We start from the raw sequence: 17330 nt of genomic DNA, 5'->3' as shown, positions 1-17330 counted from the left end.
CATAATAATAAAAATTTTAGAAGTACGGAGCGGAATTTAACAGTAGATGATATCACATAATAAGATTTGGATAATTTTAGAGTCCTGGAGACCTCATCCATCAAGCTGCCTCCCCATTTGGCCATTCCACGGCTGAAATGTTGCTCGGCTAGCCAATCCGATGAAAGGACCCCTTTTTCCCGATGATTCCTGTGATCCTCCATCAGGGATGACTTTACCTTAGGCAGGCAAACAACTTGGCAGGTGGGCCGTGGCACCAGTTGCCACATTTGAGTACCGAGAACAGAAATAGAATAGGTGAGGGTTACTAACAAATTATAATTATCATGTTACTTATGTTTTAGTGCTAATGACTGACAACAGAGATGCAGTCTGTACAGTTAATCAGCAGCTCTAGTCAGGGTGTGCTAAACTGAAGTAGTGAGTCTTCAGCCGGGATTTAAAGGCTGTGACTGAAGGGGCATCTCTTATAGAAGCAGGAAGACCACTCCACAGTTTAGGCCCCCCTGTAATTAAAAGCTCGACCTCCCACTGTTATTTTATTAATTCTTGGAATCCTAAGCAAACCGGCATCTTGAGATCTTAATGTGCGCTCAGGTTTGTAAGTCATGATAAGTCCAGTCAAGTAAGCCGGACCTTGGCCATTTAATGCTTTATATGTTAAAAGGAGGATTTTGAAATCTGCCCTAAACTTAACCAGGAGCCAGTGTAAGGATTTAAGAACTGGAGTTATGTGTTCGATATTCCTTGCTTTATGACACGGGTGTCAAACTCCGGTCCTGGAGGGCTGCAGGTTTTCATTCTAACCTTCTTCTTAATTAGTGACCAGTTTTTGCTGCTAATTAACTTCTTTTGCCTTAGTTTTAATTAACTTGACTTGGACCTCCTAGTTGTTCATTTTCCTTTAATTATCAGCCTAACGATTACGAGATGCAAAACAAGCCGCCGTGTGACCAGCTAACCACAGTATCTGAAAATAAAGAAAGGTGAAGGTCTCTGTAAGGTTAATCTGCTCAGGTCACCAAAACATTCTTAGAAAAAACTGAACATCCACTGTTTTGTAAATGTCTGCTGTGGCAGAATTAGAGCAGCAACAAGCTATGGAATTAAATAACAGGGTTAATTACCAGCAAAAATTGGCTTCTCATTAAGAAACTGGTTGGAGTTTGACGCCTCCATTTACGTGGTCATCTGTCGGCTCATTTCATGTCACATTTCTGTTTGGCTGCCATTTAAAGGGGAAAAGAATCAATTTAGAAGACTGAATCCTTAAAACCAGGGCTATTAAAATGAAGGGAAAAGAAAACTGGTCACTGATTAGGAAAAGGGTTAGAATGAAAACCTGCAGCCACTACGGCCCTCCAGGACTGGAGTTCGACACCCCTGCTGTATGAGATTGCTGAAATGCTGCAGTCAAACCAGTGCATTATGAAAGTGGCCTTATAGTTCAATGCCTTAGTCCAAGAGTCTGCAGAGTTGGTCCTTGGGTGGCATAGTGGCTTCAGGTTTTTGCTTCAACCCAGCTTAATAAGAAGTCGTCAGTTATTGCTGTTGAAGCAGTTATTTTATACTATGCTTTAAGGTTGTGCCACATTAGATAGATAGATACTTTATTAATCCCAAGGGGAAATTCACATAATCCAGCAGCAGCATACTGATACAAAGAAACAATATTAAATTAAAGAGTGATAACAATGCAGGTATAACAGAGAATAACTTTGTATAGTGTTAATGTTTACTCCCCCCTGGGTGGAATTGAAGAGTCGCATAGTGTGGGGTCTCCTCAGTCTGTCAGTGGAGCAGGATTTTGACAGCAGTCTGTCTCTGAAGCTTCTCCTCTGTCTGGAGATGATCCTGTTCAGTGGATGCAGTGGATTCTCCATGATTGACAGGAGTCTGCTCAGCGCCCGTCACTCTGCCACGGATGTCAAACTGTCCAGCTCCGTGCCTACAATAGAGCCTGCCTTCCTCACCAGTTTGTCCAGGCATGAGGCATCCTTCTTCTTTCTGCTGCCTCCTCAGCACACCACCGCGTAGAAGAGGGCGCTCACCACAACCATCTGATAGAACATCTGCAGCATCTTATTGCAGATGTTGAAGGACGCCAGCCTTCTAAGGAAGTATAGTCGGCTCTGTCCTCTCTTACACAGAGCATCAGTATTGGCAGTCCAGTCCAGTTTATCATCCAGCTGCACTCCCAGTTATTTATAGGTCTGTACCCTCTGCACAGTCCCCTCTGATGATCACGGGGTCCATGAGGGGCCTGGGCCTCCTAAAATCCACCACCAGCTCCTTGGTTTTGCTGGTGTTCAGTTGTAGGTGGTTTGAGTCGCACCATTTAACAAAGTCCTTGATTAGGGTCCTGTCCTCCTCCTCCTGCCCACTCCTGATGCAGCCCACCATAGCAGTGTCGTCAGTGAACTTTTACATGTGGCAGGACTCCGAGTTGTATTGGAAGTCCGATATATGTTGGCTGAACAGGACCGGAGAAAGTCCAGTCCCCTGCGGCGCTCCTGTATTGCTGACCACAATGTCAGACCTGCAGTTCCCGAGTCGCACATACTGAGGTCTGTCTTTAAGATAGTCCACGATCCATGGCACCAGGTGTGAATCTACTCCCATCTCTGTCAGCTTGTCCCTAAGGAGCAGAGTTTGGATGGTGTTGATTACACAACTTGACCAGCGATTTGCAGTTGCGGCCTTCATTTATACAAACTTAGCCAATTCATTTCAGCATTGCGCTCCCATGAAGATCAGTCGCGTAATCTTACATACCCAATGATTTCCTCTGACACGATTAAAAGGGTTTGATTTTGTGTTTTGTGACATACCCAATGACTAGAAGTCTCACAATGTGATGTCTGCTTTACTGATCATGTAATTTCCAAGTCAGGTGATCAGATTTTTTACATTTTGGTTGCATTGAAAGTCAAATGTGTGCTGCTTCAGGAGGCACTATAATGTTACAAAAATCACACCAGACGCGACCACATGAATTTGTTTTTTTTTTCCTGCATCAGTAGATGGTGTGCCCCCTGGTAATTAAGGGGGTGAACTGAAAATTACAAGGTGGCTCAGTGAATCACAACGCCTAACTCACTGTAGAATAAAAAACAATTGTTTTATATTACACCTGTAAAGCATCCAGGAATGATGTTTAATATGGAAATTTTATTGTTCAGGTAAGCTCTACTCCTGTAATCTTAATAGGAAGCACCTTTGGTACATTTTTATTGTGTACATTAAATACCATCCCTGAATAAAAAAAAAAAACGAAATTGTGTTTTTTAAAATTAAATTTAATAAACTAGTCTCATGATCTCACACCATTTGACACTTAAGTGTGATTTTTATTAGTAAAATAATTTCTGCTAATAAGAATTTCTCTCACCATATGTCAGACCTAAGTACCCATCCGAAGCACCCGAATCCGAGACTGTGATGGAGGATGATGCCGAGCTAACGCTGGAGAAACTGGAAGAAGAGATTGCAGTAAGTTCCATTTAAAAAAAAGAAAATAAAAAAAATCCTGTCCTCATTTTCTGTTTTTTTTAGATTTGAATACACGATGGACAATTTGAACTTTAAGAAACTCCTTGTGAGAAAGATATGGGAGTAGTAGTGGTTGTAGCGGATGCCACATGTGCTATTATTCTGTGGGCGGTTGCTGCCTCTTTGGGTGCATTACAGGGAAAAAGGATGCTGTAAATACACCTTTAAGGGGGAGGTCATAACCTCGGGTTCGATCCCCGTATGGGCCACCACTAATCTGTACCGCTATCCCCGGGGCAAACAACTAAACCCCGAGTTAAGGCACGATTAGAAAACTGCTAGTGTAAAGCAGTTCAATATCTATCGAACAACGTGACCAACGCTCGTCCTTTTATTGACCCCCACCACCTGTCCCAGGCTAGCATTAACCACAAGCCATGACACCAAATAAAGAAGAAGCTAAAGAACAAATATATTATTTTACATATATAAAGAAAAACAAACGAACAAATAAATACCTAACAATCAAAACCCTACTCTCTGGTTTAAACACGTGATGTTCGTAAAGAAGAAAACCCAGACTGTCCAAATGGGTTTACTGTCCTTATTGTTCAGGGCAAAGAGAAACCCTAACGGAATACGCCGGCTGTTGAGCCGATAACCATAAAGTTTAGTCCTACCGGTCCAAGATATTCGTCAGCGAAATCAAAGAAAAAAGAGTCCGTCTTCAGAGACGCGTCTCCCTTGTGTCGCTGAGTCTCCCAAAAAGAAAAAGAACTTGTTCCAGCAGATCCATTTCTTGGCGCTACCTTGTCTTTCTCTTTGCTCCGCCACAAGATGTCTCTCTTTCCCCCCTTCTTTTCCGGCTTTTAAGTTTTCAACACCAACCGCCCTGTCCGAGTTATGACCTCCCCCTTAAAGGTGTATTTACAGCATCCTTTTTCCCTGTAATGCACCCAAAGAGGCAGCAACCGCCCACAGAATAATAGCACATGTGGCATCCGCTACATGGTGGTCTGTCTAATGCTAGACCAAACGGTGGACAGAAGCAATCAAGAAGGTGTGTAAGAAAACGGATCTGCTTCTGTCTATCGGACAATTGTATGAACCAGGCAGGAGGAAGCTTGTCCTTTGTACATGTATTTATTTATCATGAAAAGCAAGATCCCTGCAGTTAACAGATTAACAATGACACAGAGTCTTGAGTTTTACCCACTCAGCTCAAATAACAGATTTGCGTATCTCGATAATCTTCTTATGTAATACGCTACCGTGGCTGTCCGTTTGTCTGTCCAGGATTTTAAATCATCTTTAGCTTGCAAACTGTTTGACCTATTGACCTGAAATTCGGTACACTTTTATACTGTGTGACCTCTACTGCCCGCTTTCTAGGTGATGATTTTTATTTTATTTTATTGTAGAATCAACTCATGGCCATGCGTACGGGCACCGTTCTCTTCTCTACCCCCTTCGCCGTCACTTCCTTTACCTCTTCATATCTTAAATCATTCTTGAGGAAGATTGAAGACTTAAGTGCCACCTTAAGTGAAAAATGACGAAAACATACTAAGTAATTGCAACACACAAATTTTGACTTAATCAGTTTTAATGCAAAAAGATGCCAAGAGAAGAAGTGGGCCGCTAGGGTGGAGAAAACAAGAGCTGCTCACGAAGCAGCAAGTGCATCAACCTCTGAGCAAACAAATGATAAAGGTACAGAGAAAGAAAGAGGATGAAAACTATGAGTCAAGTGTATTCACTGCATGTTATCGTGCAGTCCGCTGTTACTGGTATGATATTAAAAAAAAAAAAAATACATCTTATTGGCTACAAATACAAGGCACCTTGATAATACTTCACTGATGTGGCAAACCACAAAAATCAAGCGCTGTGAACTGCTTTATTCTAAACTAGACATTAAGCCTGTTACAATAACGGGTGCTAGAACAGTAGTGCATAAATATTAGTAGGAACCGTCTATATTAAATGGCAAGGGACCTTGTATGTGGCTGTAATATGCGTCACTGTATTGTGGGCCTTTCATTTTCTCTCTCAGTAATACTGGTTTGTATTTCCATTAAGTGCCTGTAATTTTGTCTGACAGTAATACAGTGGAACTGAAGTAATTTCCCCCATGGGATTGCATGTAAATACAATTAATCCGTTCCAGACCGTATGAACTGTATGTAAATATATATTTTTTTAAGTTTTTAAGCACAAATATAGTTAATTATACCATTGAATGCACAACATAATAGTAAACTAAATGTAAAAACATTGAATAACACTAAGAAAACCACGCCTGTGTGTGTCTGTCTGTCTGTCTTTCTGTCTGTCTTGCGCACACCTGTGTGTGTGTGTCTGTCTGTTTCACGCGCGCCTGTGAGTGTGTGTCTGTCTGTCTCGCTTGCGCCTGTGTGTGTGTCTGTCTGTCTCGCGGGCGCCTGTGTGTGTGTCTCGCACACGCCTGTGTGTCTGTCTTTGTGTGTGTCTGTCTGTCTCACGCGCGCACCTGTGTGTGAGTGTCTGTCTTGCACGCGCCTATGTGTCTCTCTTTGTGTGTGTGACTGTCTCTCACGCGCCTGTGCGTGTGTCTGTCTCTCTCTCTGCACAGGGAATGCACAGGAAGAGACTGAACACGTGCCGTGTGGCCCTGTGCATGCTCACTTCAAAAGAAGACACACACGGACACCTGGACGCACACAGGGGTTTTTATTAAAGAGGATGGTTAAAGTCCATTCCCTCAAACCTTCGCAGTCCGTCACTTTGGCAGGCGTAGCTGCTGGCCTTTAGTTGTCAGCTTGATGTCTGTGTATGAAATTTACAGACTGCTTGTTTTTTGAAGCTGTGCTGTGACCCTGAACCAGTCTCTACCTTACAGCTGCAGCCCCTACTCCTAAGGAGACCGTTTTCTATGCATGGCACTTTTAACCATTTAACTCTTTAGCTCCCACATTCCAGTATTTCTTAAATTGGGCCTTTTATTATGACCATTATTAATTACCTCCCTTAGAACTGGTTCATTCCCGGTCCTGTTTTAAAACATGCTGCAGTGTGCCCTCTCTTTTTAAAAAAAAAAAAAAAAAAACAACAAACCTTGATCCAATTGTACTGTCAAATGTTAGACCAATATCTCAGCTACCTTTTATGTCTAAGAGCCTGGAAAGTATTGTTACTTGATCAGTTGTATGCATTTTTAGAGGATAATCGCTTACATGAAACTTTTCAAGCTATGTTTCTTAAGTGAAAAAACGGTGTCCTAGTAATCTGATATGTGATTTAAAATTCAGGTCAGAGTCAATAGGTACCCCTAAATTATTTACCTCCATCTTGACTTTTAATCCTAATGGATCAAATTTATTTCTAATACTCTCATTATGTCCATTTTTGCCAATCACTAAAATCTCTGTTTTTTCCTTATTTAGCTTAAGAAAATTACTACTCATCCATTCAGAAACACAAGTAAGACATTGTGTCAGTGAATCAAGGGAGTCGGGGTCATCAGGCGCTATTGATAAATGCAGTTGTGTGTTGTCAGCATAACTGTGGTAGCTCACGTTATGCCTTGAGATAATCTGACCTAACAGAAGCATGTAGATCGAAAAGAGCAGCGGACCCAGGATAGATCTTTGTGGAACACCATAGAGAATATCATGTGTCTTTGAAGTATAATTAGCACAACTAACAAAAAATTTTCTACCTGCCAGGTAGGACTCAAATCAATTTAAGACCCTGCCAGAGAGGCCCACCCATCAGTTAAGGTTATTTCTAATAATATTGTGGTCAATGGTATCGGATGCGGCACTCCGATCTAAAAGGGTGAGAACAGATAAACGGCCACTGTCCACATTTACCCACAAGTCATTTACTACTTTAACGAGTCTTTGACTTTATTTTCCCACTTTCATGTACAGCACTTTGGGAAACCACTGCTTTGGTCTTAAATGTGCACTATAAATAAACTTGTACTTGACTTGACTTAAATTGGGTTCCATAAAAACTTACGGGACTTCTGTGGGCCATCAGTCACAAGAGCATATTTAAGATGTAGCTAGTGGAAAAATTTGCAGTGGTTAACAAAGAGCCACAAATTTTACGCAACAATCTTTTGCAGCATCGACCTGAGCTCACCCAAACTAGAAGGTGAGGTGTTGCCATCTAGCATGACCTCTGTTGTTTTCATTCTTCACTGTGCAACTAGTTGCGCTCATTCACTATGATGAATGTATTAATATTACTGTAGCTGCTGTCACAAGAAATGACTGGAGACATCAAAAAGGTTTGGGGCGGCCACCCGTATATTATTCCCTGGCAGAAAATTGGGTATCAGTAAGTACAATGTGTACAGGTTTGAGTCCAAGATAGAACTGATGCTGCGGCACGAAGATGGCGGTTTTAAAGGGCAGTTGAGGAAATGACGTCATCATAGGGGCCGGAACTGGAAGTGACATCATAGAGTTCGGGACTGGAAATTACATCCTCGTTAGGCCCAGAATCGCAAGTGATGTCATCGGGGCCAGGTGGAATTTCCCGTAACTGCAGATAAGCAAGAAAAGGAGTTTGTATACTTCGCCATCCCCTGGCCTGGCATGGCATTACTTTCATTCAGGCCTTTTAGCTGCCTCCCATGCTCGTGTGTGTGATAATGCGTTTATCCAAAATTACCAACAGTTTACACCTTTTAGTTCACCTCATAGGATGATTCATTTAACAGTGTGACGCATGTTCGAATAATTCCACAGACCAAATATCTTCATTTTAAAAGTTTTAGTAAAATTTCAAAGCAAAACAGTTCAAACAAAAAAAACTGATATTAAAGAAACGTTCTTGTTTAAGAAAAATTCTGTTTAAAGCGTACATATCTTGTTTCATTTCTTCACGTTTGGTCATACAGTCATACATGCCTCAAGGTCCAAGTCTTTAGAGTCCTGGTGCTTCCTGTCTTACTATATGGTTGTGAGACATGGGTGCTATCCAGTGACCTGAGACGAAGACTGGACTCCTTTGGTACTGTGTCTCTCCGGAAAACGGGGTACCATTGGTTTGACTTCGTATCGAATGAGCGGTTGCTCATGGAGTCCCGAATGAGGCACATGACCTGAATTTTGAGGGAGCGTCAGTTACGGCACTACGGCCATGTGGCACGTTTCCCCGAGGGTGATCTGGCTCATAAAATCCTCATTGTTGGGGACCCAAGTGGCTGGACCAGGCCAAGGGGTCGCCCACGTAACACCTGGCTGCGACAGATAGAGGGTCATTTCCGGAGGGTAGGACTGGACCACGTGTCTGCCTCGGGCATTGCCAACCGGGATCCCAAGCTGTTTCGATGTGTAGTGGGTGCAGCAACACGCTGTACCAGTGCATGCTCTCCAACTTGACTTGACTTAACACTCTGTTCTAAAATTATAGCGAACAAAGTTCTGTTTCATGCTAACTTATAGGGGCTGAGAGGCTATGCCATATTCTAGGTAGCTACAAGAAACTGATATTCTATTATTGAAATTAAGCAAACATAGAAATTTAACATCAAGCATTAATTTTCTAAGATTGGTTCTTACAGCTACAGTGTTTATAATTTTTATTTCCTTTTCTAATATGAGAATACAACTCAAGTTAAGCCCATGTCGCATTAGTCGACACTTCCAGTGATTTTCAGTCTTAGCCTCTGTTTAACTAACCTTAGCCAGTCAGAGGCAGATGGAGGTGATCTCCGTGAAGCCAATCGTCTAATGTGACAACCCTAATGAGTGAGACCAACTAGTCTGCAAGTGGCTACGATAAGATGAGACAGGTTTAATTTTCTCGTTAGTTGGAGGGGTGGGCTGTGAACGCAGGAGAACTGAAAACCAAACCAGCCAATGAATGCTCATCCATAAGTTCAATGCATAGAATGTAGCGATGAGGCTTAAGGAACATGTGTTTTTGATGCTCATCCGTCTATTTTCTTGTTTTTTAAATTCCATACTACGTTTTTTTTTTTCTAGCACGAAGATCCAGATGATTATGAAGATGAAAATGTCATAGGCATAGAGGCTTTGAAAGAACGCTCTCATAAAAGCGTAAGTGTAATGCTGTCTTGCCTTTTCTTTTTCACTGTTGATTCGCATTATGTTCATTGCAGCTTGCTTGGTTACACTATCAGTCAAAATTTTTAGAACATCTCAGTTTTTTCAACTTTTATGGAAATGTACACAGTTTAATGTCTTAATGTGTCATGAAATCAAGGCATAGGACAAATAAACAATGACAATAAAAATAAGCCAAGGAATCACGAAGTGTACAAAATTGCATTCAAAGTTTTGATTCATCAAAGTAGCCTGCACCTTTTGCTGATCTAACATCCAAACCATGGTAACCATTTGGATTCAGAATGCCAGTCACTCTGTGCCAGTCACCAACTCTGCCTCCAGAAAAAGAACCCCAGACTGTCACACTCACTCCTTCATGCTTGATAGTTGGTGTCACATACTGAGGAACCATCCTGTCACCAGTTCGACGGCATACAAACACCCTGCGTGATGAACTGAAGATTTCAAATTTGGACTACCTTCCAGTCTGCAGTAGTCCACAGCTGGTATTTCAAGGCTCAATTTTGTCCTTTAAGGAATTGCTTTCTTCCTGCCACTCGCCTTGTCAAACCTGCAGCACAAAGTCTCCTGACACTTTGATTTTTTTTTCCTTTTTACAATTTCTCTAAATGAAAGGCCTACACTTCTAACGGTAATAAGACTGTTTCTTATTTCATTTGTTAGTTGCCATTTTCTTGCCATTATCACTGGAATATTGTCCAAGTAGGACTTCAGAGGACGTATTAACACTGTTTGCTTTAAGACAGACATTGTTTTTTTAAGTAATCAACAGAAGTTGGGACACCTGTGCAAATTGTTTGTTTCAACTTGCAAGACTTCATTTACTTTAATTGCTGCAGAATTTCTGTAGGTTGTCACCTATTAGTTGTTCCCCGAAGAAGGCCCATTTGTAATATTCGGACATTTCCTTTTTTCCACTTTTTGCTAACCTAAACTTTAAATTTAAACCTCTGGCAGTTTACTGCTTACCTTTTCACCATCTTACGTCATTCATTGCATTTCAACTGATTTATATTTAACGAAAAACTGGAAAACAACTGAGGTGTTCTAAAACTCTTGACCAGTAGTGTACTTGCACAATTAGTTTCAACCTGAAGGGGCCATCTACTAATTATGCCATTATTTTAGGGAGCCTTGACGTTTTCTTCTTTTTGCCTCTGTGGTTTTCTTCTTCTGTTATGATGTCTCTTGTTTTTGTCCTTCACTTCTTCTACAGTTTCCATTTTGTTTCTCCCTTCTTAATTTTGTGTGTTTATTCTCTGAATCTATTCTGCTCTGTTGATGATCTTCTCTCCAGTTTTTCCTTATATGTGTATGCTGTTGACAAACTGATAAACACTTCTTTTTTTTTTGGCTGCAGCCTTCTGCGGAATGCCAAGTAAGAGTGGCATAGAGGCACGTTGATAAGCAATGCCTCTTCCAGATCCAATGTTCTCGATGTGAACTCTCTGCCCAGTTGTTTGTGTGTAATTCATCCATTTTCTCTTCCTCTATTCGGGTCTTCTCCCAGCTGCTCATATTTTTCGTCTACATCCTGTAACAACAGGGGGTGCTTCCAAGCTCCAAATTGCTGACACACTAATGCCCAACACAGTTCTGATATTAAATAACAGACATTTATTCATCAACCACACCTTTCCATCAATCACCTGTCAAAAGATCAGTAATCAAATACAAAATTCTGTCATTTCTTCCTTCCTCCAGTAGTGTTGTCTGTTGCCTCCCTAACTCCTCGAATGTGAAGGGGGCAGGCTCCTTTTCAGGCCAGACCTGAGACTGCTTCCATGTCACCGAACTGAATCTCGGGAGCACATCCGGGTCACGGGAAGAGCAGTAATGCTGTCCCTGATAGCGCCCTCTGGCAGCACCTAAGGACACCAACAGTACAGGGCTGCACTTTCTCACTCCAATTCCCATGCAACCCTGCAGGTGTCCTGAATGGGAAAAGCCTTGAGAAATGCTGCCACTTTCTGTGTGGGGGTATGAACTGTTTCCAGAATGCACATTCTCCCAGTCCATTTATTATTGTCTGATCCCAGCCGTGATGAAGATTATAAGGCATTCTGTCCAGGTTGTGTCCAGCCGACCTCCCATTAAGTCCGGACAAGAACTTCCATCTTCATTCTGGCTGGTATGCCCTTCTGTCCTACCTGGCATTTTGCGTTCTGTTAATTGACATTTGTGTGCACATGATGGATTGGTGCCCAGTCTGGGCTGGTTCCTGTCCTGTGGTCAGTATTGCTTGGATTGACTCTGGCATACCAGCTTCCTCAATTAGATTAAGTGAGTTTGAGAATCATTATCTTAAATCATTGTTATGTTAGTCTGACCAAACCGCTTTTCAATTTAAGGAAATCATGGAGTCTTCAAAGCCAGATGAGATCCTGGAATCTTCTACGGATGCCACTGAGTGGAACCTGGAAGTAGAAAGAGTTCTACCTCAGCTGAAGGTCACCATCAGGACTGATAATAAGGTTGGTATTTTGTTCGCTCGCACACACTTTGTCTACAAGGCCACGGGATGCTGCACTGGTTATTCATCATATGAGTTTATCATGTGCCTTGCGTCATATGGTAAGATTGTATTTTTTTATTTTTTTCTAGTACTATTGTTTTATTGTGATTAAATGCCCACAAAACCCACTTTAATGTCTTAAGTTTTTTTTTTTTTATATTGTTGAACAAGCTAATACTGGAAATGCCTTTATTTACATGGACACCACACAATACCTACAGATATAACATTCACTCAGCAGTCATTGTCATCACAGACAGTGCCCTTCACCCAAAATGCACTGCATTATATGCTCAGTGGCGCTTTATTCTCACAGAGAAGCCTGCAACACATTGGCTGCCTACCTCCGCTTTAGTACCTTAGCAGGATTTAGAAGTCACTCTGCTCACAAGCTGCACGCCTGCTGGGATTCCTATATTCTTGAGCTCCTGAATTGTGTCCCTTAAGGGTTGCACACTAGAACATTAGGAGGATTTAGACGAGAACAGGCTAGTTAGCCCAACAAAGCTCGCCAGTCTTATCCTCTTAACTCCTCCAAAATAACATCAAGTTGAGTTTTGAAAGTCTCTAAAATCTTACTGTCTACCACACTACTTGGTCACTTATTCCGTGTGACTGTGGTTCTCAGTGTGAAGAAAAACATCCTAATGGTTGTGTGAAAGTTACAGTTAACAATTTTGCAATCGTGTCCCCGTGTTCTTGTTGAATTCATTTTAAAGTGTTCTGTTAATGGCGTTGGTGTGCACTTGATGGATTGGTGCTCAGTATTGCTTGGATAGACTCTGACATAGCAGACTGTCTCGATCCACTGGACTAACTCCCTTCATAATTTTAAACACTTTAGTCATCTCTCCTGTTAATCTTCATTTTCTTGAACTGTAAAGGCTCAGCTCTTTTCGTCTTTCCTCATAACTCATCCCCTGTAGCCCTGGAATCAGCCAAGTTGCTCTTCTGTGGACTTTCTCTTGTGCTGCTATGTCCTTTCCGTAGCCTGGAGACCAAAATGGCACACAGGACTCCAGCTGAGGCCTCACCAGTGTGTTATAAAGCTTGAGCAGAACCTTCTGTGACTTGTGCTCCACACATCAAAACCTGTCAGCCTTCTTAATGACTTCTGAACACTGCCTGGAAGTTGATAGACGTGAGTCGACTACAACTCCTAAATCCTTCTTATAAGGTATACTTTTGGTTTTCAGACCTCCCGTTGTGTATTCGAACCTCACATCTTTACTTCCAACATATAATACTTTACATTTACTGCCATTAAATTTCATTTTCCACAAATCTGCCTAATCCTGTGTGCTGTTCAAGACTCTCTCTATGATGATTCAACGGATTCTGAATTACCTGCCAGTCCTCCTAGCTGGGTATCATCAGCAAACTTAACCAGCTTATTATTTACAGTATATTCCTCTCCAAATCATTCATGTATATTAAAAATAAATGCGGCCCTTTCACTGAACCCTGAGGGACACCACTCTTAAATACACCCAATTCAGATAAGGTTCCTTGCACCATCACCCTCTGCTTCCTCAGTCTGAGACAATTCTACACCCACCTACACCCCATACCCTGAACTCCCACTTCCTTTAGTTTGATGCCCAACGTCTCATGTGGCACCTTATCAAATGCTTTCTGGAAGTCGAGATAAATTAATATCATTTGCTCCACTCTGGTCGTATCCTTTTGTTGCTTCCTCCTACAATTCCAGCATATTAGTAAAATATGACAACCCTCGTCTGAACCCATGCTGACTGTTCAGTAAAACTCCTGTTCTTTCCATTTGTTGCTCAATCTTGGGCATAATAATTCCTTCCATTAATGTGTGATGCACATTAAGCTTACTGGCATATAGTTACTTGGATCGGCCTGATCGTCCTTTTTATATAATAGGCAAATATTTGCCATTTTACAGTGCCTTGGAAGTTTCTCAGTGAGCAGTGACTTCCTAAAAATATGCGTAAAGGGTTTATATCTGTGCCCACGAACCTTGTTAAGCACTCAAGGATAAATATTATCTGGTTCTGGTGATTTGTTTGATTTCAGCCATTTTAATCTGAGCAGCACTTCTCCCTCTACAACTTTCAAGTCACCCAGTATCTCCTTGTAGTGTGTGTTACCGCTAGGAGGTTATCCACTTCCTGACTTGTTTTATTCCCTTGCCTTGACCTGTGCCTCACCACAATTTGATCACGGAGGTCTACAGAGAGTCCCTTGGACTTCATGGCTTGGTCTTGTCCTGACATGCAATGTAATTTGTGGGACGGTCTATGTATGCCCATTCAGTTCAATTTGCCACAGGTGGACTCTAATCAAGTTCTCGACGCATCTCAAGGAGAAGTAAAGCAGACAGGATGCACCTGAGCACAATTTGGAGTGCCACTGCAAAGGGTCTGAATACTGAAATGAATGAGACATTTCAGTTTTTGATTTTTAATACATTTTCAAACCATTCTGAAAACCTGTTTTTACTTTGTCGTTAATGTTTTTTTTTGAGTGTAGACCGATGGGTAAAAATTGGAAATTTTTATCCACTTATGATTTAATCTACAACACAATAAAGTGTTGTGGTCATCCGCGGAATAATAGGACAGTACAATGGCAGCTCTTTGGGGTGCCAAGCAAAGCTGTCCTCGTTTACTTGTCAAAATATTTAATCCTTAACATACCAAAGGAGTGATTTTTGGTGATTCTGCCATAGCTATAACAACCAATTTATTCTTGAGTTTTGTATGTGATCCGGATCAGTTTAAGATAAATATTATATAATTAGACTTGTAATGTGTTCTTTCAAAAAAACGTAAAAAAATAAAAACACACTGTGGGTCCCGGCGGGATCCCGCTTGGTATACTACGTTACAAATTTGGATTGATTTATTTCTTGTTTTTTACATCAAAATTCATCTTCTCAGACGAGGTAGTAGTGGTCAGCTACGTCCCAAAGAAAAACAAAACAGTTTGTGTACTTTCCAGTCAATTTCTTGATGATTCAGTATCCAGTGAAAGTCGCAAGAAGCCCAACATGATACTTGAATACAACCGTACCAAAGGCGGGGTGGACAATGCAGACAAGAGAATATTCTTGTGCCAGACGTACCTCAAGATGGCCACTGAGCCTTTTCATGAACTTGCTTGATATTGGAGCCATGAATGATTTCATAATTTGGATGTCGAAAAACAAAGACTGGGACCACCACCAGAAAAATCGCAGATATCGATTCCTGTTGGAGTTAGGCAAAGAACTGACAAAACCCAACATTCTGCGGAGGGCAATCCTAATGGTCTCCATCTTCCAGTTGTCAGAGATATTGAAGTTGCGGGAGTAGTTTTTGCACGCAACACTGAAGCCCAAAGCACACCATCAACATCAAGGCAGCAGCAGATCCACAAGAGGGGAAGATGCTCATACTTTCCTAGAAACAGACAGGAAAGTCAACACAGTCTGCTGTGAATGCAAACGTTTTGTCTGTGAGACACACAGGAAGATCAGCACAATCGTGACATATGCTAAGGATTGTAGCGATGGCAACAAATGAGTCTGTACCATTTGTTTTCGTGAAATTATATAATTGGTTTTACATGAATATTATACTGTATATAATCAGATAGAAAAATGTACACTTCTCCATACACAGTGGAACCTCCGATTTGGTCGTGACCCAAAGTAATTACCCCCATAGGATTGTATGTAAATACAATTAATCCGTTCCGGACTGTACGAGCTGTATGTAAATATATATATTTTTTTAAAGAATTTTAAGCACAAAAATAGTTAATTACAGTAATCCCTCCTCGATCGCAGGGGTTGCGTTGCAGTCCCCCCCCGCGATAGGTGAAGACTGGGTCCGAAGTTTCAGTAGCAGATAACCCTGGGTGAAGCCAACCCCTCATCCCAGGTGGAAGGGCATTGGGACTCCTGAGTGCAGTGATAGGAGGACAAGGGCTTGGGTGGAGGAGCCATGTGTGGGTCTATATAATAAAGAATCTAAATTTTAAGATAGGTCTAACGTCTTCCACGATAAAATACAGTAATCCCTCCTCGATCGCGGGGGTTGCATTCCAGACCCCCCCGCAATAGGTGAAAATCCGCGAAGTAGAAACCATATGTTTGTATGGTTATTTTTATATATTTTAAGCCCGTATAAACTCTCCCACACTGTTTATAAATATTCTCCGCAGAGTTATACAGCATAATCCCTTTGTATTCTCTTAGATATTAGGTAAGATTCATTGAAATTATGTATATAAACACACTGTTTATATACAGTAAAACCTAAATATTATTTTAAAGATATTGAGTGTCTCCGATATCACATATGTTACAGCCATTACGATAGACAGGCCACCAGCAATAAATACGTACAATGCAACAAAAATAGTATACAGTAAATGTGTGTGTACAGTGACACTAAACGTACGTACATATACTAAGTACTATAAGTAGAAAATTAATTATGGTTACTCACCAACAATGACACGATGACTTGTCCGATAACAATGAGTTTTATTTTACTGCACAACAAAGGAGAGCGTTACAGCCCTTAAAGGAGCCACTTCAGGCGATTGTGTAGCACTGCCGTTGTTCTTCTTCAATCCATATCCCTAAAGCAGATTCCATCCAGACTACTGCCTTATTACATCCACTTACAACTTGTTTTGCACCCTGGTTAAAAGGACACTGCGGCCGTGGATCTTATATTCCTTTCCTACTTTTTAAATAAAAAGAATCGTAGCCTTCAACAAATCCAAAACGTTTACCTTTTCCGCAATTGTTAACATCTTCCGCTTATGCGCTTGGGCACGGCCCCCTGAAGCAGTAGCAGATCGTTTTGGAGCCATAATGAAGGGCTTGACTACGCACAAAGATAAACACAAAGAGCACAACTCTTTACACAGCGAAACACGTTGATGCTGAATGAGCGAGACGAGACTTCCTGGTTCACACTGCATTCAGCAAGCAGAAACTTAACTGCGTGCTCTGATTGGTTAGCTTCTCAGTCAGGAGAACTTAACTGCGTGCTCTGATTGGTTAGCTTCTCAGTCATCCGCCAATAGCGTCCCTTGTATGAAATCAACTGGGCAAACCAACTAAGGAAGCATGTACAGGAAGTAAAAAGACACATTGTCCGCAGAACCCGCGAAGCAGCGAAAAATCCGCGTTATATATTTAGTTATGCTTTCATATAAAATTTGCGATAGAGCGAAACCGCGAAAGTCAAAGCGCGATATAGCGA

The 17330-nt window shown here is 41.5% G+C and overlaps 1 protein-coding gene across 1 annotated transcript in view; it reads left to right on the top strand.

Annotated features, from left to right (window-relative positions):
- Nucleotides 1-17330, top strand: part of ift57 (intraflagellar transport 57 homolog (Chlamydomonas)) — a 60602-nt gene that overhangs the window by 24267 nt on the left and 19005 nt on the right. Inside the window, exons 4-6 of the mRNA XM_039753988.1 lie at nt 3402-3492; nt 9477-9551; nt 11933-12055. Coding sequence (XP_039609922.1) covers nt 3402-3492; nt 9477-9551; nt 11933-12055 — 289 coding nt within the window. The remainder of the gene's footprint in view (nt 1-3401; nt 3493-9476; nt 9552-11932; nt 12056-17330) is intronic.

This window comes from Polypterus senegalus, chromosome 5, assembly GCF_016835505.1.
Source record: "Polypterus senegalus isolate Bchr_013 chromosome 5, ASM1683550v1, whole genome shotgun sequence".
Lineage (NCBI taxonomy): Eukaryota > Metazoa > Chordata > Cladistia > Polypteriformes > Polypteridae > Polypterus > Polypterus senegalus.
Note: the sequence above shows the minus strand (reverse complement) of the source record. Positions and strands in the feature narration are given on the sequence as shown.